This window comes from Danio aesculapii, chromosome 15 (assembly GCF_903798145.1).
Source record: "Danio aesculapii chromosome 15, fDanAes4.1, whole genome shotgun sequence".
Lineage (NCBI taxonomy): Eukaryota > Metazoa > Chordata > Actinopteri > Cypriniformes > Danionidae > Danio > Danio aesculapii.
The window spans coordinates 21838462-21862828 of record NC_079449.1 but is presented as its reverse complement, the minus strand read 5'-3'; the positions used below and the strand labels follow the sequence as shown (position 1 = coordinate 21862828).

Below are 24367 nucleotides of genomic sequence, written 5' to 3'. Positions count from 1 at the left end.
ACCGAATGGTCATTGATTGTCATATGCTATTTGCTAGATGGTCAGTTTAACCTTTTTTTGTGTTGTCAACACAAACAAGAGTGGACAAACACCTCTTTTCCATTAAGGTTGTTTGAGTGCTAGTTCAGAGCCAGAGCTTAGTTCCAAATTGGTTCCTTGTTTTCAACACCCAAAGCACAGGCTTTGAACATAGAAAAGTAGGTGCGTTTGACTTGAATGATGACTGCAGATGGTGGTCAACCAGATTAGCTGAGTGCAGTTGGGAGTGGAGTTGAAAAAAGCACACTTTGGGTTTTCATAGCTTGCTGCAGTCATAGCAGACCACATGGTGTAATCAATGATTAATGACGAACACATTGGGCCCTATCATACACCCGATGCAATAAGGTGCAAGATGTGATTGACGCGATTTGTTGAAATTTTCAGACCAACGCAATGGTACAATTTTTACATTTTGCACCACTTTGTTTCAATAGCAAATACATTCGCCATTTTATGGACTCATGGGTGTGCCAGTCTAGAAAAGACGTGTGTTAAGGTGCATTGTTGGCGTGTTGAGAAACTGAAATAGACTGCGCAATTTACCAAGTAAAAGCTGGGCAGAGCACGTTAGTTATGCACCCATGCAGGTCCAAATGCTTAATAAACACAGGATGTACCGCAATACACAATTATCTTTACATATATAAAAAAAATTTAAAGGATTAAAATGTTACAAAAATTATGATTTACTACTGTATATATATATATATATATATATATATATATATATATATATATATATATATATATATATATATATATACATATACATATACATATATATATACATATATATATATATATATATATATATATATATATATATATATATATATGTATATATATATATATATACATATATATATATACATATATATATACTACTGTATGTATAAATGTATATGTATACTGTAATGTATAAAAACTGCCTACATGCCTTCTTAATCTCAGGGGGCTTTTTTCAGTTTATTCGTGACACTTTGCATTTGTATAATGTTATTAATAGCTGTATTATTTATTATGAGCATATTTATATTTGTTTTAATAAAAAAAGCTTAGAAAGCTAATTTAGAAATAGTTTTGAAACCAATCTTTGTGTTTAACAAACAAAAATAAATATGTAGGCTAATGGATGTCTTCAGTGGAGTGAGTTTCCACTGTTTCCTTATCCACGAAAGTAAAGTAGAGAGTAAAAGTAAAGTAAAGAGGCCAAATGGATGAGGCTCATTCTTTATCCTTGCACATCAGATGGTTTGTTTAACTATTTTCTTGCTAGTGAAGCATTCAGTTTTTCCACCTAAAATGTCTGCCATGTAAATAGCAAATGCGCATGGCACAATGCAACTGACTCTTGAAGGGAATGGTGAGATGAGACTCTGATTGGTTTAATGCATGTTATGCTCAAAACACACCCAGAACTCATTAAGAGAATAATCACAACCGTGTTAGACCATGCGCCATGGCGCAAACCATATTTTTTCACCCTTAAAAAAGCAAAAGCGCCATGTGCTTTAGACTGCGCCTAGATTGTTAAAATAGAGCCCATTATATTTAAAATCTGTAAGTCTGATATTTGAGTTATTTCATAAAAATTATTATCTAAATATGCTATGCAGATAAATACAGTAAAGGGCCTGTTTTAAACAATGTTCAAAATGAACCTACGCATACAGTCAGTTCTATAAAAACAGTAATTAAAAAAAGTGATTAATTACGGGAAAATTTTTGCAAACTGTTATTAAACATGATGTATGAGATAACAAGTAAATTGTTTGTTTTGAAAGTCCATATTTAAGTTAGACAAAAATTGTCAAATAATAAACCGAACATGTGAGTGGCCATTGCCATGCAGTGAATCTGGCCAATTATGAAATTCCTGGCTCAGCAAAGCTCCTGCAGAAACTCAAGAAAAACTCAGCCGGCTGCTCTCAATACTTTGCCACACGTGTCAGTGATGTGGTGTTGGCACCTTCTCAATTCAGAGAAAGTATCTAACCGGCATGCATTGCTTCAAATCATTACAAATTATTCTCAGTATATATAATTACAGCAAACTGCACAAACATGATATTCTCACTATTAGTTATCTCCATCAACAGATTATGATAAAATCAGGTTATTCTTGTTTGTAATCTCAGTCTATACAAATTACACTAAGCTGCACAAACGCATTGTATTATCTTAATATTCTCTCTTTAAATCTCCATCTATACAAATTATTGTGAGCTGCAGAAAAACGTTGGATTTACTGAGTTTAGTCACTGAAACAGTAGGTTAGCAAAGTCATTAAAATGAACAGTAATGCAACTGGTGATTGGTGATTGTTTGGATTTAGTGTTTCCATGTTCGTGTTTCTTAGAAGTGAAAAAGTGATCGGTTTTGTGATGACTCCTGCCTGTAGAACATCTCTTAAAAGGCTTACTATTCAAACTAGCTCTAAACTGGCAATAGCACAAGCTCTATACCAAAAACAGGTTCCTGCTGATGAAAAAGGGGGAAAACATCAGTGCCAATAGTCTTGCAGTTAGAATGCCAACATATAGAACCAAAGAGTTTTTTTTTTTTTAATGGGGTAAAATGTGCACTTGTACGCCCACAGAAACAATGCAAGGGAAGCACAGAACTGAGAGAGGAAGGCTTTTAAATCATAATCCAAATACCGGCAGTTACTGAGTCGTGTCGAATGGAGAAGTGCTCAGAGAGAGAGAGAGCACAGGAAGAACATAGATCTTCTGAGGTGCAAAATGTGCTTAGTACAAATAAGAGCAATGACAGCAGCATGACTCCTGAAGGAGAAAAAAAATAACACCTAATTCGGTAAATAAAACACACAGGCTGCACAAGGGTCTGCCGCTGAGCATCAGTGCAAAAGGATGACAGCACAAACTGAGAGCTAAAAAGAGGGAAAAAAATAGCAATACAAAAATGAGGAAATGCACTCTCAGAAAGAAAAATACATGAGCTTAGCAGAAGATTTCTTTTTAAAGTATCAAGTGTAATGTGCACCACTGTGAAAAAATGAGACACTGCAAATTAGACTGGAGACACTGCAAAAATGATTTTCTTAATTAGAGTTTTCATCTTGCTTATAGTCCAAATATATAAAAATACTTAGATCAAAAAGCATTTTCTATAAAGAGTTTCTAATTTAAACAGGTAAAATCATCTAAAAACAAGCTTATTTTACTGAGCCCACTGGCAAATTATTTAGCTCGTTTTAAAGAAAATTTTACTTAAAATGGACTTGATGTTTTCTAAAATTTGTAAGAATTTGTAGACACTTGGACTAGAAACAAGGGTAATACTTTACAATAAGATTGTATTAGTTAATGTTGGTTACTGCATGGCGACGCAGTGGCGCAGTAGGTAGTGCTGTCGCCTCACAGCAAGAAGGTCGCTGGTTCGGGCCTCGGCTGGGTCAGTTGACGTTTCTGTGTGGAGTTTGCATGTTCTCCCTGCATTCGCGTGGGTTTCCCCCACAGTCCAACGAAGGTGAATTGGGTAAATTGTCCGTAGTGTATGAGTGTGAATTAGTGTGTATGGATGTTTCCCAAAGATGGGTTGCGGCTGGAAAGGAATACACTGTGTAAAACATATACTGGATAAGTTGGCAGTTCATTCCGCTGTGGCGACCCCAGATTAATAAAGGGATTTAGCCGAAAAGAAAATGAATGAATGAATGAATGAATGGTTAATGCACTAGTTAACGAGAATTAACAATAAACAACACGTCTGTTAAACTTTACTTAATCTTTGTTAACATTAACTAAACAATCATAATATTGTGTTATATATTTCATTAGTTAATTTTTCTAGTTGGCCCAACTTAACTGTTCTACTTCTCATGACTTAATTCTTTTAGGTTCTCCAACATAATTTTTCTAGTTGCCCAAACTTAGTTATTCTATTCACCACAACTACATTTTTCTAGTTGCTACAACTTAATTTCTATAATTAGCACAATTTAATTATTGTAGTTTTTCTAAACAACTGTGTGTAGTGCTAAAGTCATTTTTTTATTATTTTTAATAGTGTTGAACTGGAGTCATTCATTCATTTTCTTTCAGCTTAGTCCCTTTTTTTATCAGGGGTCACCACAGCGGAATGAACCGCAAACTAGACCAGCATTTATTTTATGCAGCGGATGCCCTTCCAGCCACAACCCAGTACTGGGAAACACCCATAAACTCTCGTATTCACACACTCATACACCACGGCCAATTTACTTTCTCCAGTTCACGTATAGCACATGTCTTTGGACTATGGGGGAAACCAGAGCACCCAGAGGAGACCCACGTGAACAGAGGGAGAACATGCAAACTCCACACAGAAACTATAACTGGCCCAGTCGGGACTCAAATAAGTGACCTTCTTGCTGTGATGCAACGGTGCTAACTACTGAGCCTTAACTATTGTTAACTAATACAACCTTATTGTAAAGAGCTACCAAAACAAGACAAAACTTTTTGCACTGTAGTTACTACAGAAGTTACAGATGTGCAAATTCAAACTACACATTTTTATGTTAAAATAGAGAGAAAATAAGAAAAATAAAACCTTATTTATTAAGGTTAACCTTAGTTATTAGACCTGCCAAAACATGTACATACTGTACATAATAACTTTCTTTCAAATACTTTTATTTTATAAAATATTTTAATAATATTTAATATTAAAATGTTAATAATAATAATAACAACAACTAGCTATATTAAAAGAGCATTTTTATATTTCATTATTTACTGTTTAGCTTCAGTGTAGAATGAACATAAAAGCTAAAAGCTATTGGTTTGAAATATCATAAATGTTCTTGCTGTAAAACAGTTAAAAGCGATGACAAAATGTCCCTGAATATAACAATCTAAAACAATATGCAGCCCTTCATTAGACTAATTGACAGTGATTTCACTAAATAAAACATTATTAATGCAAATTATTATGTTAACTCATGGAAAAGTCTTATTAATTGCATAACAGAAACAATGCCCACAGCAGGAGATCTGAAGTCTGACTGTAATTAAAGAGTTTAAATGCCATCTGAAATTTTCCTCTAAAATGAGCATTTTTATTAGGCTCCTGTGTGTATGTTCAGTAATATCACTTTTATGGCAAAGAATAAGTCCTATTTCTGGTCTTTAAAGTGAAATATCTCAACATAAACAAAGAAGGCAGAGAAAAATATACATTTTCGATGAAAATTTCAGACGGCACGGTTTTTGCATCTGAACTCTTCAACTGTTCTAAAATGTATGGTTGAATGAGGAATGCTGTGTTTGATGCCTGCAGCAGCGGTGCTTTAAAGAGAAAAATTTAAAGACTGACGACACAAGTTCTCAGTAAACTTAAAATCTCAGTAAAATTCTGCTGACAGTATCAGTGTCAAAACAGTGTCAAAAAGCTAAAGAGCTCTTGAAGAGGTTGTTTTTTGATTCAGCCCTGTCAAGAAAATAAAAAAATCTACAAAAACAATTCAAGTTCACCAATCAAACATCTTGACCCATCCCTAATAATGAAATACGACAAATTCCTTTAAAAATATTTATTTTTAATCATCCTTAAACTGCTTTCAGAAAAGTGCAGTACAAAAAGAAGAAGTGAAGTGCTGGTGGACAAAAATAAAAGGTGGAGAATCATTCCGATTGTAGGTTATTAAGAGATCTTTAAAAAATAATAGAAGGGAATTTAAATGGAATCTGAAAGTGGATTGAAAGAATCCTGGAAAGGCCTAGAGGTAATGACTTCATGAAAGCACAGAGTTCGTCCATTAACAATATTCAACTCTGCTTTTACTCTTAAATACAGAGAGAAATTAGAGTCAAAGGACAAATCCATGTGGGCTGAGGGATGGTCAAATTCACAGGTGAATCTGAGCTATTTCCAGCTCTGTGCCAAGTTCCATCTTCAGTATATGAACCAAATTAGCACCCCAAACTTGCCAGGAGCACATTTGCTATCTTCATGTATTCATAAAGATAGAAATGATTACAGTTGTATTGTTTTGATGCCTGAAAAGCCCTTCTCTTTGACCGACATGTCAAAGCAAGACCGTGTCTTTTCTGACCTATATACGGTAACAGAGCAGGAGATGTTTGGCAAAATGACAGCTTTAGTCCTCATTCACTTTTACTCTATAAAAATAGATGCAAAAATATAGTCAGGGAATGCAGGGAAAACTAGCTGCGTCATATACACACAGGCTTCATTTTTCACATATTTTCTTTAGCTAATACTTTTTCCATGACCAGAACATGATCGTAGATGCCTGTGGCTGTTTAAAGGCAAAGAACATAAGACTGTGTTGTCTGTCTGAAACAGTTTCATTTTCCTGGAAAATCATCCAAATGAAAGTCCATATTTGGTTATGAAAGTCTTGACCTTCTTCTCAACACAAAGCTGCAAGCCTGGGATTCACAAGTCCAACATATCTACGACAATGAAAAGGATTTGCTTTATGTGATCACCTTTTAGGCCAATAAAACTTGTCTCAATACATCACAACATAAAATGAACACTAAACAGATGATCATACAGTATGTGACACTGGATAAAAAAAAACAACTCTTATGTTTCACAGATATATTTTATATAATTATCAAAAATTAACATTTTTCCTACAGGGCAAAAATAATTAACAAATAAATAAATAACAAACATCACTACTTGCAATACACTTTTTATACATACAATTGAACAACATGCTTTACATGCCAATTTGCACATAACAGCTGCACAATGTTATAGTAATAAATATATAAATATATTTATATAGTAATATACCTGTCCATACACTTGTCAATTTGTATATTTGCATTCACTACTTACTTCTATTTTTAAATATATTTATTTTCTGTTTTTTGTCCTGTTTCTGTAATTCTGTTGCACTGTAGAAGCGGTCGCAAAAAACTCTCATATGTGTAAACATACCTGGCAATAATGCTCTTTCTGATTCTGAAATTTTGTAAATTTCCTACTAAATGTATCAAAACTCAATCTTTCTTTAGTAATGTTAAGCACTTCATATAGACAATTTTAAAAGCCTATAATTATTTCAGTATCTTGATTTTTTTTTTTAACTCTCAGATTCCAGATTTCAAATAGTCAAAATAGCCAAATATTGTACTATCCTCACAAACCATACATTAATAAAATGCTCATGTATTCCGTTTTTTATTCATCATTTATTCATTTTCTTTTTGGCTTAGTCCCTTTATTAATCTGGGGTCGCCACAGCGGGAACAACATGCAAACTCTACACAGAAATGTCAACTGACCCAGCCGAGGCTTAAACTAGCAACCTTCTTGCTGTGAGGCGATCGTGCTACCCACTGCACCACCGTGGCGCCCCTCATTTCATTTTCATTTAATTACTTTTCATTTGAGTCTCTTTATTAATCTGGGGTCGCCACAGCGGAATGAAGCGCCAACTTATCCAGCACATGCTTTATGCAGCGTATGCCTTCCAGCTGCAACCCATCAGTGGAAAACACCTATACACATTCAATCAGACACATACACTAAGGACAATTTAGCTTACCAAATTCACCTATACTGCATGTCTTTGGACTGTGGGGGAAACCGGAGCACCCGGCGGAAACCCACGCTAACACGGGGAGAACATGCAATCTCCACACAGAAATGCCAACTGACCGAGCCGGGTCTCAAACCAGCAACCTTCTTTTGTAAGGCTATTATGCTACCCACTGCGCCACCGTGTTGCCCTATTTCATTTTCATGTAACTTATTAGTCAAAAAATGTGCACACTTTTGCTTAATTATGTAGTCCTGGTTTACTTTGTATTCACACTGACTATTGTAAATATGAAGCAACATTCATGGTGTATATATTTGCAAGAAATCTTTTCAAATGTCCATCTTTTCTGTTGTCTTGCTCTACTTATTTGGTATGCATCTGTTTTTAGATGGCAGCATTCACACTTCAAATGAAGAGCACACTAATAAAGTAATCCTGTACAATGCTAATGTACTGTAGCTGGTTTTAATCAAACCAAGCCTACCAAGTGTACATAATGCTTAAATTAATGATATTTATTCAGCTTGTTTATGTAAACCAAGCTACTAAATTCTCCCAGCAGGCACAGGACGTCAACATGACACTGTGGGGACTTTGTATTTTGTTAAGAAATGAAAATCAACATCAATGTCCAACGTCCAACCTAAAATAAACCAATTATCAACATCTAATGATGTTACCGCTTGTTGTGTGGATGTTACCACTATAACGTCTATGAGACTTTTGATTTTGTTTGACATACCTGATGAATAAATGTCAGTATTTGATGTCAATATAACGTTGGTTTAAGATGTTCGCTCAATGTTGGATTTTGGTCACTTTCCGACACAACCTAAAATCAACCAAATACCAACATCATTTAACATCATTATTGGATGTCAAAATAACGTTGTCCTTACGCTGGTTAGACATTGAATTTTGGTCACCCGACGTCACGACCTAAAACCTAATATTAACGTCTTATGATGTTGTGTGCCTACTGGGCTGATTCCAAGATGGCATTCTCAAATAAGCAGGTCTGTGTAGTAAAAATGCAAGGCAAAAATTTAGACATGCGTTTTTAATCTGATAGAGGTTATAAATAGAAAGTTTCTTAGTTGATTTGTCAGTTCAGATGAATGTTGTGTGTGAAGAGCCCAGGGCTACCCGACTACAGAGAACAATCAATGCGGCAGAAAAACACTTCAGCTGAAAAAGAAAAGCCTTTGTAGGTAACGCTAATCAATTAGCATTAGCACTCACAATGAATGACTCCGAATGCATGCTGCAATTTGTCTCCAGCTGGAATTTACAGAGTTTTAAAAGAGGGTCCGATCTTATTTCAGACTATACAAATGGGCTCTGTTCAGGCACACTCTGACAAATCTCATTACTCAAACGCACACGCTCCAATAACAGACCGGAATTAACCTCCTTAGACATTTGCCAACATGTCAGTTAAAAATGGTCCTGAAAGCACTCATTCATAATCAAAACGGCCTTGCCCTTGAAGACCCCGTGACATTACTTAACAGGCAGTTTTCTCTCCTGTGCTGACGTAATTCCTTTTAAAGGGAAAATTTCGACATGGGACATTGATTGGCTTGTCTGTTATTTTTAAAAACATAACTACTGTTCAAAATTATTTACAAAGTCAAAGTCAGCTTTATTGTCAATTCAACCACATGCACAGGACATGCAGAGAATTCAAACTGCGTTACTCTCAGACTCTAGGTGCTTAACATATAATATTTATACAAAAAGTAGAGTTTTAAAAAAAGAAATAAATACAATTACACATATAATGTAATCTAAAATATAAGTAAAGAATAAACATTTGTAAACAATTCAATTACACTTAAGGGATTATGGCAGGGAAGGATTTTCTTACTGTTTTAATATGACTGTAATTATTTGATCACTATAATAAAACAGTGACATGTTATTTAAATTCAAAATACCGTTTTGTAATTTAATGTTAATGTTACCCTGGACCAACAACTTTTATTTTTTGGGAAATAATCACCTGAAATCTGAATAAATAAACGTTTTATAGATGTGTATACTGTTAGGATATGATGCAATCTACAATCTTAGATCTAAATACAGAATACCAAACATTTAAAGTTGTTTAAATGTCTAAATTTAAGTCTAAATGTAATTAATAATCAACAATTTAGTTTTTGTATGTTCATGGACAAAATATCTTCATGGAGCTGATCTTTACCTAATATTCTAAATGTTTTTAGCATAAAAGAAAAATCTATCTCTTTTTTTGGCTATTTCCAAAAAATACACAGATTTTGCAGTATAGAGTTGCATATTAAAAAAAACAAAAAAACGCCTACTTATTTACAATTTCTCTGACAAATCTATATATAGGTATCTAAAAAAGTGCATGTGATAATGATAATTATAATAATAATTCATTCATTTATTCATTCATTTTCTTCTGCTTTTCCAGCGCCGGGTCACGAGGTCAGCAGTCTTAGGAGATAACCCCAGACTTCCCTCTAACCTGACACTTCCTCCAGCTCCTCCGTGGGGATTCAGAGGCAGTCCCAAGCCAGTCGAGAGACATAGTCCCTCCAGCATGTCCTGGGTCTTTCCCGAGGCCTCCTCCCAGTGGGACATGCCTGGAACCCCTCCTTAGGTAGGCATCCAGGAGGCATCTGAAACAGATGCCAGAGCCTCAGCTGGCTTCTCTCGATGTGGAGGAGCAGCGGTTCTACTCCGAGCTCCTTCCGGGTGACAGAGCTTCTCCCACTATCTATAAGGGTGCGCCCTGCCACCTTGCGAAGGAAACTCTTTTCGGCCTCTTGTATCTGACATCTTCACCCAAAGCTCATGACCATAGGTGAGCGTAGGAACGTAGATTGGCCGGTAAATTGAGAGCTTTGCCTTTCAGCTCAGCTCCTTCTTTACCACAACGGACCAGTACATCGACCGCATTACTGCTACGTTCCATCCTTCCCTCACTCGTAAACAAAACCCAAGATACTTGAACTCCTCCACCTGGGGTAAGGATTTTTTTCCAACCTTGCGATGGCAAACCACCTTTTAGGTGGCATGAATTCCTTTGATTTTAATTGTACAGTAATTAATAAAATTTTAACCAACAATTCATGATAATGACACATTATGCGTCCTGCTAAGGGAAACGTGTTATGCCTACAGAATAAAATACTGTCTCTGCATCCTCTAGACTAGAGAGAATCTCTATGTTGCGACTTGAAGAAGCTGAACCCAGCGGATATGAGAAGCATGGACAGGGCAAGTGAAAGGGGCTCATGTGTCATCGAGGTGAAAACAGGCTGACAAAGCTGGAACCGTGATGAGCCTCAATTTCCCTGCCGCTCACCGCTCGGATCATCTCCAGCACTCACTGACTGGCAGAGGTCAATCGCACAGGTCAGTGAAGAGGAGTCAACAGCAGGCACAGAGTTTCCACACAGACCCAGAGCCATATATTCACACATACATAACCTGTGGGGTTCCACAAGCACACCTCTGCAGTGTCACTCGCACAAAAAGCCATTAAGTTTGCACTCCAGGCCAGAACCAAAACACTTGACTGCGGCTCTTTTGACAAAAGTGATTGCTAAACAAACACTCAGCTACTACAAAACAACATTTAAGTGGGCACGGCATTTCTTTTGTCATTTCTGCAAGAGTTCTCACAGGTCAAAACAAGTCAGAAAATGACACTCAAGCTGAGGCAATTATCTACGATTGCTTTGAATAGCGAATCTGCCAAGTTTAATTGTTTAGAAAACTACACTGACTGAGAGCAAAAACAACCTCGCATTAAAGGGATAGTTTACCTAAAAATAAAAATCCTGTCATTGTTTACTCACCCTTTACTTATTCAAAACCTAGTAGAGTTTTTCTTCTGTTGAAAAAAAAGCAGATATTTTGAAAAAAGCTAGTAGCTGGCACCCTGTGGGCCTTGTCAGACAACACAGCGCAAGTGGTTTTCTAATAGTTTCAACACGGAACAAATACAACTTTCAGGTCCTAAGCTATGCTGTATCATTATCAAATGCTTTTGCACTTTTTTGTGCCCATGGGTGTGCTGGCTAGAAAATGAGGTGTGTTAGGGCAATTTGTTGGTGTGTTAAGCCAAGTTAAGCCAAGTTGAGGCAACTGAAATAAAGTGAAAAAGCTTGTTTAAGTCATTGGCACGTTTTTTTTTTACGTTATTTAAAGAGTGTATTAGAGATATGTGACTATAGGAAGGTCCACAGTGCACATACATTGTTTATAACACACACATGGATGAGCATAAGCACACAAACATGTTTTAATCAACGCTATCTCACAGCAGAGTGTGTGTTAATGTTTCCCAGTGATGGGTTGCAGCTGGAAGGGCATCCACTGCGTAAAACATATGCTGGATAAGTTGGCGGTTCATTCCGCTGTGGTGACCCCAGATTAATAAAGGGACTAAGCCGAAAAGAAAATGAATGAATGGATGGATCTCACGGCAATTCAAAACTTTTTGATTTAGTGGCTAATTTGTATGAATTCGTACAATCTCATTCATATAATTTAGTATGATTTGCTCATCAGCCAATGATGGTTGGGTTTAGGGGTGAGGTTGGGTGCCACGCTTCCTTATAGAAATAAATTTTTTGTCGGCACCAGTGGTGTAGTGGTTAGTACGTCGACACATGCACTCCGGTGCTTACGGTGACCCGAGTTCGTTTCCGCCTTGCGGTCCTTCCCCTCTCTCTGCTCCCCATGCTTTCCTGTCAATATTCTCTACTGTACTATCCAATAAAAGAAAGAAATAAAAAAATAATAATAATAATTACATTTTCGTACAAATGAACTCGTACAAATTCATTCGCATTAGCCACAAAACTGACAAAACGTAAAATAATTACGTTTCCTCATAAGATCAGGAGCAGGCTGGTATAAATATGGAATCGCACCAATAGGCTAGTGGTTAAGTGCCTTGATACATATAGCACTGCCTCTGAGAAGTTCACAACGACCAGAGTTCAATTCCCAGCTCAAGGGCTTTTACCAATCCTTCCTCTCTCTCTCTGCTCCCCATGGATTCCTGTCTCCACTCTGTCTTATCAATTAAAGGGGAAAACCCCCTAAAAAATTTATAAAATGTAGAAGATTATTATTGTCTACATAAATATATAAACTACCTCCTCCCATGCCTTCTTCACAGAAGGGAGTTTTGGTGGAATCTGGCTTATTCTGTTGCTGTTCTCATGTGCTTTAACCTCCATTTTCTCTCTAGTGAAGCATTCAGTTTTCTGCTTACAAAGTCCACCATGTAAATAGGGAATCCACCATGCTTATTACAGGGAATAGGAGATGACACTTATTAACAGAACAAGGAAGAACATTCAAACCATGTGTCAAAAGCACCAATAATTTTTTTTTTTTGCCATAAAATATCAAAAGTGAATTCTAACACAGGGCGGCATGGTGGCTCAGTGGTTAGCACTGTCACCTCACAGCAAGAAGGTTGCTGGTTTGAGTCCCGGCTGGGCCAGTTGGCATTTATGTGTGGAGTTTGCATGTTCCCCCTGTGTTTTCGCCTTTCCTCTGGGTTCTGCAGTGTCCCCCATAGTCCAAAGACTGCAGTACAGGTGAATTGAATAGACTAAATTGGCTGTAGTGTATGTGTGTGAATGTGAAAGTATATAGGCGTTTCCCAGTACTGAGTTGCAGCTGGAAGGGAGTCCGCTGCATAAAACATATGCTGGAAAAATTGGCGATTCATTCCGCTTTTGCGATTTCTGATAAATAAAGGCACTAAGCCAAAGGAAAATGAATGAATGAATTCTAACACACAAACGTGTTGTCATGCTAATTAGAGTGTGCACTGACAGTACATCCTTAAATAAGAGTCCATTGACTTTCATAGTATTTGTTCCACTACTAATGATGGGTGCCAGCAACCTGCATTCTTCAAAATATATATGTTTTGCGTTCACCAAAAGAAAGAACCTCATAAAAGTTTTTAAACTACATAAAGGATATAATATGATGAGGTAATTCTCATTTTTGGGTGAACTATTGCTTTAATGGAAGACTATAAACCACATGTGAAATGAGTTGAGTAAGAATCATGTTGATTATTTTGGATGTCCCTGTCCAGAAATACTGTGGAAAATTATTACAATTCCAAGTTATTGCTTTCTATTTAAAATGTCATTTATTTACGTGATGCCAAAGCTGAGTTTTCAGCAGCCTGTGTTCCAGCCTCAGCATCACACGATCCCTCAGAAATAATTCTAATACTGATACAGTGTACATAAAACATTTTTTATCAAAGTCCTTACTGTCATTTTTGATCAGTTTTGTGTTCTTGGAGAATAAAAAAGCATAAAAATGAGAGAGTATTTCAAAATTAAACTAAAATTGACCCATTCATCCTATTAATGAAGATAATCAAAATAACAATCTCTATTTATAATGTAATTATATCAAAATCTTTTCTGATAAACAAAAGTAAACAGACTTAAAAAGATAAGAACACACAGAAATGCAACCACTGTCACAGTCCTTAGTAAACAGCTTAATGCTGGTCCCTCTGTGGCGACTCTGTGCTCAGCATATTCCCTGTAATACATTGTGACAGTATAATACATTTTTTCAAAGTCCCTTTAAGGCAAATCGTTTCAATCAATGGTCATCCTAGTAATGCATCCAGACAGTTACTTTCTTTGTGTGCAACCGTGTCACCATAGTGTTCCAGTGTAAACAAACTCTGCCATGATCATTTAAGAGTAATGCAAATTACTATTTCAACAGTTGTCATATTGAGTCTCCTCATTCATGCTAACCCTTTTTAGGTCAAGTTAAAGCTGAGAAAACCAATTGCCTTACAGTCATAATCTCACATAACTATCACAAACAAATAAAAAATATTTCTTTTATCAGTTTAAATCAGTTAATATTTTTCAAAACCATAATTTTTCAAGATTCGTTATGACTACAGCGGGATAATAAAAAGCATAGACATATAAATCTTTTATAAGACTACACAAATGTCTATTTTATGATGCTATTTATTAATTTAATGGAATAGTTCCACTAAAAAATTCGTCCTCTGGTGTTATGAGTGTTTGTATTCTGTTGAACACAAAAGCACATATTTTGATGAAAGCTGAAAACCTGTAACCAGTGACAACCATTGAAGAAAATACAGGGTGGTTACTAGTTTCCAGCTTTTTCAAAATATCTTTTTGTTCAACAGAAGAAAGAAAGTCAAACAGGTTTGGAACAGGTGATGGGCGAGTAAACATTGAACACATATACACTGCATGTGGATCCTCAACTCCGTTGTACCCTGACTATTTTACATAAATATACACTCACCAGCCACTTTATTAGGTACACCTGTCCAACAGCTCGTTAACACAAATTTTTAATCAGCCAATCACATGGCAGCAACTTAATGCATTTAGGCATGTAGACATGGTCAAGACGATCTAATGCAGTTCAAACCAAGCATCAGAATGTGGAAGGAAGGTGATTTAAATGACTTTGAACGTTGCATGGTTGTTGGTGTCAGATGGGCTGGTCTGAGTATTTCAGAAAATGCTGATTAACTGGGATTTTCACGCACAACATTCTCTAGGGTTTACAGAGAATGGTTCGAAAAAGAGAAAAAAATCCAGTGAGTGGTAGTTCTGTGGGTACAAATGTCTTGTTGATGCAGAAGAGCATCTCTGAACGCACAACATGTCGAACCTTGATGTGGATGGTCTACCGCAGCAGAAGACCACATCCTGTCAGCTAAGAAAAGGAAACTCAGGCTACAGTTCGCACAGGCTTACCAAAATTGGACAATAGGAGATTGACAATACGTTGCCTGGTCTGTTGAGTCTCGATTTCTGCTGCAACATTCAGATGATAGGGTCAGAATTTGGCATCAACAACTTGAAAGCACGGATCCATCCTGCCTTGTATTAATGCTTCAGGCTGGTGGTGATGGTGTAATGGTGTGGGAGATATTTTCTTGGCACACTTGTGGGCCAATTAGTACCAACTTAGCATTGTGTCAACACCACAGCCTACTGAGTATTGTTGTCAATCCCTTTATGACCACAGTGTACCCATCTTCTGATGGCTACATCCAGCAGGATAACACGCCATGTCATAAAGCCCGAACCATCTCAGACTTGTTTCTTTAACATGACAATGAGTTCACTGTACTCAAATGGCCTCCACAGTCACCAGATATCAATCCAATAGAGCATCTTTGGGATGGATGTGGTGGAACGGGAGATTCCCATCATGGATGTTCAGCAGACAAATCTGCAGCAACTGCGTGATGTTATCATGTCAATATGGACCAAAATCTCTGAGGAATATTTCCAGTACCTTGTTGAATCTATGCCATAAACTATTAAAGCAGTTCTGAAAGCAATAGGGGTCCAACCAAGTACTAGTAAGGTGTACCTAATAAAGTGGCCGGTGAGTGTATAATAAAAATCAGACGGCAAACTTTTTAAATGGTAGTGTATATATCACACCAGAAGTAGTTCATCTAAAAGAAGCCTAACAAAGGTTACAATACACATTTAGTAACTATTTGGCATTTTCCCCATTCCATTCTGCTGTAACATCTGGACTGTAATTGAGGTTCTGTTTTGTGTGGCAAAATGGGAGGCTCATTAACAATGAATGTGAAATGAATGTCTCATAAAAGATAGATGTGGAAACACGCAGGTTTACTGATTGCATTATACACCGCTACAAATCAATCTTACAATTTTTACTAATGCGTTGATGTGCAATAAGACAGCTCATAGGGACTACATAAAACAACTGCAGTGCAGAATAGAGCTCGTTTTATCTTAAACGCCAAAACAATCAAAAGTAACTAATTTGTTGATTTGCCTCAAGAGACGATGTGACCTTGTTCGCACGTCTAATGGAGAATCACCGGTTTTAGTCACACCTCTATTCACTGGCCGAATGCTAGCGGCTGTGCTGGGACTCGACTACAGGTTTGAACAGCACAGTATTATGCAATAAACCTCTGCACACTTACTGTATCTTCTCTATTCACATTTAGCCCTTTGGCGTGTATGATCACAATGGTGAGATTAGAAAGTTCAGTGTGTCATGTGATTCGCTGCTAAATTCAAATCTGCTTCCCCTCGATGGCTGGCGAAAGACACAAACAGCGCATGTCATAGATCAACTCATCAGTCCCATGTTTTTTTTAGGTTTCAGGCATTTAAATTCATGTAAATAGTAGCAAAACAATACATCCTGATGTCAACTGAGACATCCATAATAATCATTTTACACATAATCTCTAACTAAGTGCTATTTTCATATCAGATACTCACTATTTAGATTACTAGAATGTTTTCTTAATTCTTCTTCCAGTTAAACAGACACTTTTTCATGTATTTCGGGAGAAGCTGATGAATTCATGTAATTTAAATCTAACAACTCGAATCTCTCCACTGCAATGCATGTCACTGGCCATCACCCATCATAAATCAAATAATATGATAATTATTCAGCAGTTTAAATGACAAAATACCTGTTCTTAAATTTATTTGAGAATCTGAAAATTTGATTTTACAATATAATTTAAGATCAAAAATAATAATATAAGAAAGCCACAGTACTGTTTAAAGTTTTAGGCACTAGCATAAAATGCTGTAAAATGAGGATGCTTTGAAAAATAATACTTAAATACATTTTATTTAGCAATTAACTTATATTAACTAAATGAAATCAACATTTGGTATGACCACACTTCGCATTTAAAACACTTGGCCATAGTTTTTCAGGCAGCTTTGCAGGTAGATATTTTTGAAGGATTTTACAGATGTCAAAGATCTTCTGGATTGAGTTTGTCTCAGTTTGTTCTGTTTCTTCATGTCATTTCAGACAAACTGGATGATGATTAGATCAGGCCTCTGTGTGGAGCATTGGCTTTTGTCAAACTCCTTGTGCAGACAATACTCTCACTGTATAATTTTCTTTGTATAATTTGTTTTGGTGAAAATACTACTGGCCTAAGACTTTTGCACAGTACTGTATATATATATATATATATTCATAAGTCATATAGGCTGCAGTGTGTTATGTAATAAACCAGATTTTTCACTATAGAAATGCAAAAGTTATGCGTTCTAAATAAGGATCAGGAAAACAACAAATGTGGGCGGGTGAGTGAGGGGTCAGCAAGAGAATTTAAAACCTTTGTGTGAAAGTTTTTAAAGTCAACAGTGGCACTATTTATGTTGCTAATACTTGTTACACAAACCTCTGTGTATGATTCGATGATGCATGTTCTATAAAAAAACTACTTTTACAGTACTTTTTTTCATGCATACAGCATGAAATTTATTAGATTAAGTAAACCAAATGGTTTGTGACAAGTTGCTGCCCTTGCACATTAAGTTGCTTTTAGATAATAGAGTCAGCAAAATGTAAATGCTTTCTATAGGAAAAAAGATAACGGAAAGGTGTGATGCTGACACATGCAAAGAGAAGCTCTGTAAATTTAGGAAGAGGAATTTGTTTTATGGTGACATTTTTTGCTGTTAATGCAAATCTTGAGGTGTTTAATGTGTGGTTTTTATATTAATTATGTATTTATTTATTTCATTTTAAATATTTATTTATTTTTAATTTAATTTAATTTTTTTATTTATTTATTTATTCAATTTTATTTTATGTGTTTCTTATTTAAAATTTGTTTTACCTTATTTCTTTATTTCTATATTTCGTTTTAATTGTTAAATTAAAATATAGTAATCAACAAGCTAATTTATCAAAAACATTAAACCTATAAAATATTTTTTGTATCTTATTTATTTATTTTTTTGTATTTTATTTATTAATCTATTTTGAGTTCTTATATTAGTATTATAATTATAGGTGCACATAGATTTTTTCTTCTAATCTAGATTAATCTCACTGTAACCAGTAAAATGGCTCATTTGAATTCTGCCGAAGGCATTCAAAATATGTGTGCAACCTAAATAATGACTAAAAGTAAGTCTTTGAGAACGGGATGGGGCTCATCTCCTGTTTCCAAAATGCATCACAAACTGCTTGAGAAACTGTTCTACTATGATAATAGGTGGTGAAAATAAATTATGTTCAATAAGATGTACTTGTGTTTACTAACTGTTCATTTAGTTAAACATGAATTTTGAACTGTAGGCCTACATAAACTCCAAACAGCGATTTTTGATTACCTTAATCCGACTAAAGTCATAACTGAACTAAACAGAAAATGGAATAGAAATAAACAGAAATGGAATTTAGATGTGAAGTACGCATATATTAATGGAATTATTGAAGTAAACACCGCAAGCAAACTATTACAATCATGTAGGACTTTTGGACATATTTTCTGACAATCCACACACGTGGATGTCAGTAAAGGACCGCACACACACATCGTAGAATGCAGAAGTTTTTTTCTTTCTATTCGCCGTGCGTTATAAAAATCCATAAAACTCTCATCAGTCCTTACTCCTTATTTACTCCTCATCTAATACCCCAGTTTGACACAGGGGCATGAATGAAATGTTCATGAGTGATAGTGAAACTGCCGAACTGCAGTTAAAGCCACCCAAAATTACAGGAAACTCTTACATGAAAGCACTTCATGTAAACACCTTAATTATATTATTGTTTATTATGGCAAATAACCTGATTACAAATGTCCATGTAAGCGTAGTCAGTAGTGTCTTCAAAGCAAGTTAAAGATCCAGAAGGGCATCCTGCTGATTTGATTCAGAAGTGCACTTTTTTGTCAGACGGCTCACCGGTTTGACTTTCAAATCACTGTCATTCATTTTAAAAAGCTCCCGGTCCATTTTATTTGTAGAAGTTTTACTCGAACGCATAAACTCTACAGGTGCCTGATAGCTAGATGTGGAGCTAACATTAATCAGATTCACTCTAGTGAACTGCATCCATGTTAGCACGTCACGTTTAATGTGGTAATTTCACAGTAGGAATACACACAGGTTCGAAACCTTGTTCTCGCCACCTACAGTGCAATTTGGTCAGGTATACATCCGCGCTAAAATATCAAGGTAAAAGTCATCATAGCTTGCATAGAACAGACCCAGCTCACAACCCAGGTTTGAGAATAGATTAATGGCGATATTTTTTTAAATCGCCCGATAAGAGTCTCACATTAACACAGCACGTTAACGCTGATAACGGCCCACCACTAATTATAATATTATAATTATCTTCAGAATCAAAACATGGAAGAAAAAATATGAAAAAATGTGCAAAAGAAATGCCATTTAACAAACAAAAGCATCTGAACCAATGGGAAAAAAATGCTGCACCACAGAAAAGTTCTCAAACATCCACAGCAAGACATTTTCAGAAGTGAATTGCAGTTTTCAACAGGCTAGAAATTCTTTTGTTGGACACACAACCTAGATTTTACAAATACGCCTGCATTTTCTGTATCACAAAAATCATACAGCCCTGCTGATTTGTAAAGAGTTGCTATTTAGACCCCACTACAGCAGATAACATTAAATCAAGACTAGTTCAGTAGACTGTTCAATCACACGCAGCACATCACCAAAATCTACATCACAATAACAGAAAGCCTTTGGATTCAGCAAAAGTAAAGCCTTAGAAGCCTGCAGCTGAAATGTTGTAGATTTTGAGGAATACACCCACAATGATGTATGGTGCCAATTAGGGCTGCACGATTAATTGAAAAAAGATCACGATCTCGATTCGACCCTACACACGATCTTAATTCAGCTTTTCTGCGATTCAGCCAATTATATTTTTAAGGTCAGGAGAGAAGCAAGGCAGTCGCACAAGTCTTCACAGCAACGTTGACACCTTTAAATGGTGTTAAAAGTGTCACATACTGTATTTATAAGGTATAATTCACCCAAAAATGTCATTTCTGTAATGATGTATTCGCAGCCGCAAAATCACACGTGAGCTGACCGCCAGCTGTTTGTTTACATTACTACCAAGAATGCATGCGTGCGTTTGTTGCACAGAGCGATCGTTTGAGAGCCGTGCGGGAGGTTTAATTTGCATGTATGTGTTTTTTCTCACAGTGACAGCAGCCATGAGCCGCACTAGGAAGTGAAAGTGAAACCTGTGCGCACATCATTTAAATGAGCATATCACAATTTACAGTTATGATTACGACAAGCATTTGATATGTTTTTTTCTTTCACATAGGGCTCTATTTTGACGATCCATGTGCAAAGTCCGAAGCGCAGGGCGCAAACGCATTAAGGGTGTGTCAGAATCCACTTTTGCTAATATAAGGACGGAAAAATCCACTTTGCACCGTGGCGCATGGTCTAACAGGGTTGAGCTTATTCTCTTAATGAGCTATAGGTGTGTTTTGAGAATAAACCTCATCTCCTATTCCCTTTAAGAGCCAGTTGTGCCACGCCATAGCGCATTTGCTATTTACATGGCGGACTTTGTAAGTGGAAAAATTGAACACTTCACTAGAGAGAAAACAGTTAAACAGAGCATCTACAGCGCGAGAATGAGAGATGAGCCTAATCATTGTTTACATTTGCTTTAACTCTCGTGGATAGGGAGATGTTGTATACGCACAGACATCTATTAGTCTATTTATAATTAATTTAGTTTGTTAAGCGCAAAGATTTGTTTCAAAACAATTTATAAATTCAGTTCTAATTTCCAGCAAACGAATAAATGAAGAATAATAACGTAGTGTGTTCAAAAACTGATGCTGTGCCCCATATGGTCTAAAACCTGACAGGTGGGCAAATCTAAGCTTGATTTTGATAAAACAAATAGAAATATGCTTATAATGAATAATGCTGCTAATAATGATAACATTATACAAAAGCAAATTGTTATGAATAAACTGAAAAAGCCCCCCGAGATGAAGAAGGCATAAAAGTATGGTTTTTATATTTATGTAGGCTAGAAAATAATAATTTTTGTAATATTTTAATCCTTTAATTCTTTTTCATTTGTAAAGATATTTGCTTATTGCAGTACATCCTGTGTGTACTAAGCAATGTGTAAGCGAGGCGCACAACTAACGTGCTCTGCTATGGACAATAGACCAGCTTTGATCTGGTCTATTGAACCTTCTGTTTAAGTTCTTCAAAATAGCAACGCGCCAGCAATGCGCCTCAACATGCCTCCTTTTTTAGACCAGAACGTATATGGGCGCACATATGAGCGCAAATGCATTTGCTATTTAAACATCGTGGCGCAACACAACAAATCGACTCTTGCGCCGAGCTGAAACTAGCAAACAACAATTGTGTCGCGCCTTGGGCCGGGTGTATGATAGGGCCCATAGTGTTGTGCATGTAAATGAATGATTACCATGTCAGTATAACAACCCTAGCCTATAAATGTTGAATATAATGCAAGAAGGAATCTGATGATGACAAAATTCTAATTTTACCAGTGAAGACAAATGGTCTAATAATGTTGTCAATGACAGATGACAAGCACATACCTTAAACATAATAAATCAACTTCAGAATTATAAATAGTTATGTTCTGATGCCATCATTTTACTGTGAATTAACAAACAGGACATATTGAAAGTCTGTTCAAGTCCACCATAATGACTATACAAAATTTAGCATTTTAAGCAACAGTAGACCTACACATAGGCCTATTATTATCATTGTTGTTTTACAATATGTTTGAGAATTAACAATAATAATAGGCTAATCATACTATCTTTTATTTTACATTTAAAGAATTATGAGAAAATCCTGATCTTGATTTTAAGCAAAAAAATTGTGATTCACATTTTTGCCAGAATCGTGCAACCCTAGCGCCAATAATACATAACATATGATGGACATAAAAAGAAAGGATGCAAGGAAGAGAGAGGAGGAGGGCACAGATGCCGAAGAGCTGAAGCCATCAGGTTATTACAAAGGGTGGGAAATCCGTGACACTTACCTCTGGCATCAAAAAACTCATCATCCGAGCTGTCAACAGATTCCTGTGCGATGTTCTGCATGCGCCAGTGAGAAGCGCTGTGCTTGCGGAGGTTCGCTAAGGGGAAGAACAAGAGAAAGATACCATCAAACCAAAGGTCACAGGTGCAATTACCAAGCATTGTGTGACTAATTAATTAGACCTGCATGATGACAGCATTATTTAATATTACAACGTGAAAACATCTAGAGGAATGGAGCGTTTGGGAATTAATTATAAGCATGCTTTTTTAATTAAGACTGGCTAATGTGGAAATGCGTAAAAATTGAGATCATGGAAATCCAAAGGCGATCGGAGTTTATACTTAAAGGGATAGTTCACCCAAAATAGAAAGTTCTGTCATCATTTACTCTCTCTTGAATTCTTTTAAAAAGTTCTGTTGAACATTAATGAAGATACTTTGAATAATATTGGAAACTGTTAAACACTGACTTCCAAAGGATTTGTTGTTCCTATTACAGATGTCAATGGTTACTGGTTTCCAACATTTTTTTAACTATATTTTTAAGATGTCTGGTTAGAAGTTATTTCTATTGATCTTAAAAACATATTGATCTAAATTATTATATTGTGTCAGTTTATATGGCCACTTCATTAGATACAGCTATTCACCTGTGTGGTAAAGACAACCTACTATTCAAAATATGCATCTGAATGGGGAAAATTGCTGTTTAAAAGACTTTAAAATTGGCCTGTTTGTTGAATTTTAGAAAATGTGATCAACTGGAACAACCATCAATAGCTTTACTAGTGTCAGAAAAAGAAAATGGGAAAATTCTATGTTGATGCAAGGGATCTAAATAGAACCACACTCGTTCCAACCAAGGTCTACAGAAGAGCATCTCTAAACGCACAATGAATTATTTCTGAGAAAACCTTGCACAATACTGAGTGTGCTTCACACAGGTGATTGGGCTTGACAAACCACCTGTAGAAAACAGACTCTTACCTCTCTAAATACAATAGCTACACTCACCGGACACTTTATTAGGTACACATTACTAATACTGGGTTGGACCCCCTTTTGCTGTCAGAACTGCCTTAATGCTTCATGGCATAGATTCAACAAGGTACTGGAAAATATTTCTCAGAGACTTTGGTCCATATTGACATAATAACATCACGCAGTTGCTACAGATTTGTTGGCTGCACATCCATGATGCCAATCTCCCATTCCACCACATCCCAAAGGTGTACCTAATAAAGTGGCCGGTGAATATAGATGCTTTCCTAAAAACACCCAGTTACAAGGACTCTATTACAAATAATACAAATAAATAAATTATAGGATACTAAATAAATAGTTTAATAAATAAACACCAGAATCACCAAAAGTGAGCAAAAATACATTGGTAGGGTTGACTGTCAGATGAGTCATTTTCTGTTGCTACATTCTTATGGTAGGGTCAGAATTTGACATAAGCACCATGAAAGCATTGACCTGTGTTGAGCTGTATCAACAACTCAGCCTGTTGGTTTTGGATTTATGGACATATTTTCTTGGGATGCTTAGAGCTCCTTATTACCAACTATGCCTTGTTTAAATGACACAACCTACCTCAGTATTGTCGTTTACTGTATGAAAGCCAGCATTTCTGATTTTCAAAAAGCTATTTCCTAAAAATGTCAAACATTGCACCAAGTAGTTATAGGAATTAATCTATAGGATCTAGCCACCAGGCTGGTTGTCCAAACTAGGCAGGGACGATAACCGTTTTCAAGGTATACCACGGTTTAGAAAAGTCAGGGTTTTAAAACCGCCAACATTTTCTGTAATACCGTTCCTAATGTAGGAGTAAGTTTTTTTAATTTACATTTATTTTAATTTTTTTTAAGACAACAGTATCTCCA

The 24367-nt window shown here is 36.1% G+C and overlaps 1 protein-coding gene across 1 annotated transcript in view; it reads right to left on the bottom strand.

Annotated features, from left to right (window-relative positions):
* Positions 1–24367, bottom strand: part of pitpnm3 (PITPNM family member 3) — a 161509-nt gene that overhangs the window by 109809 nt on the left and 27333 nt on the right. Inside the window, exon 2 of the mRNA XM_056473362.1 lies at positions 22478–22573. Coding sequence (XP_056329337.1) covers positions 22478–22573 — 96 coding nt within the window. The remainder of the gene's footprint in view (positions 1–22477; positions 22574–24367) is intronic.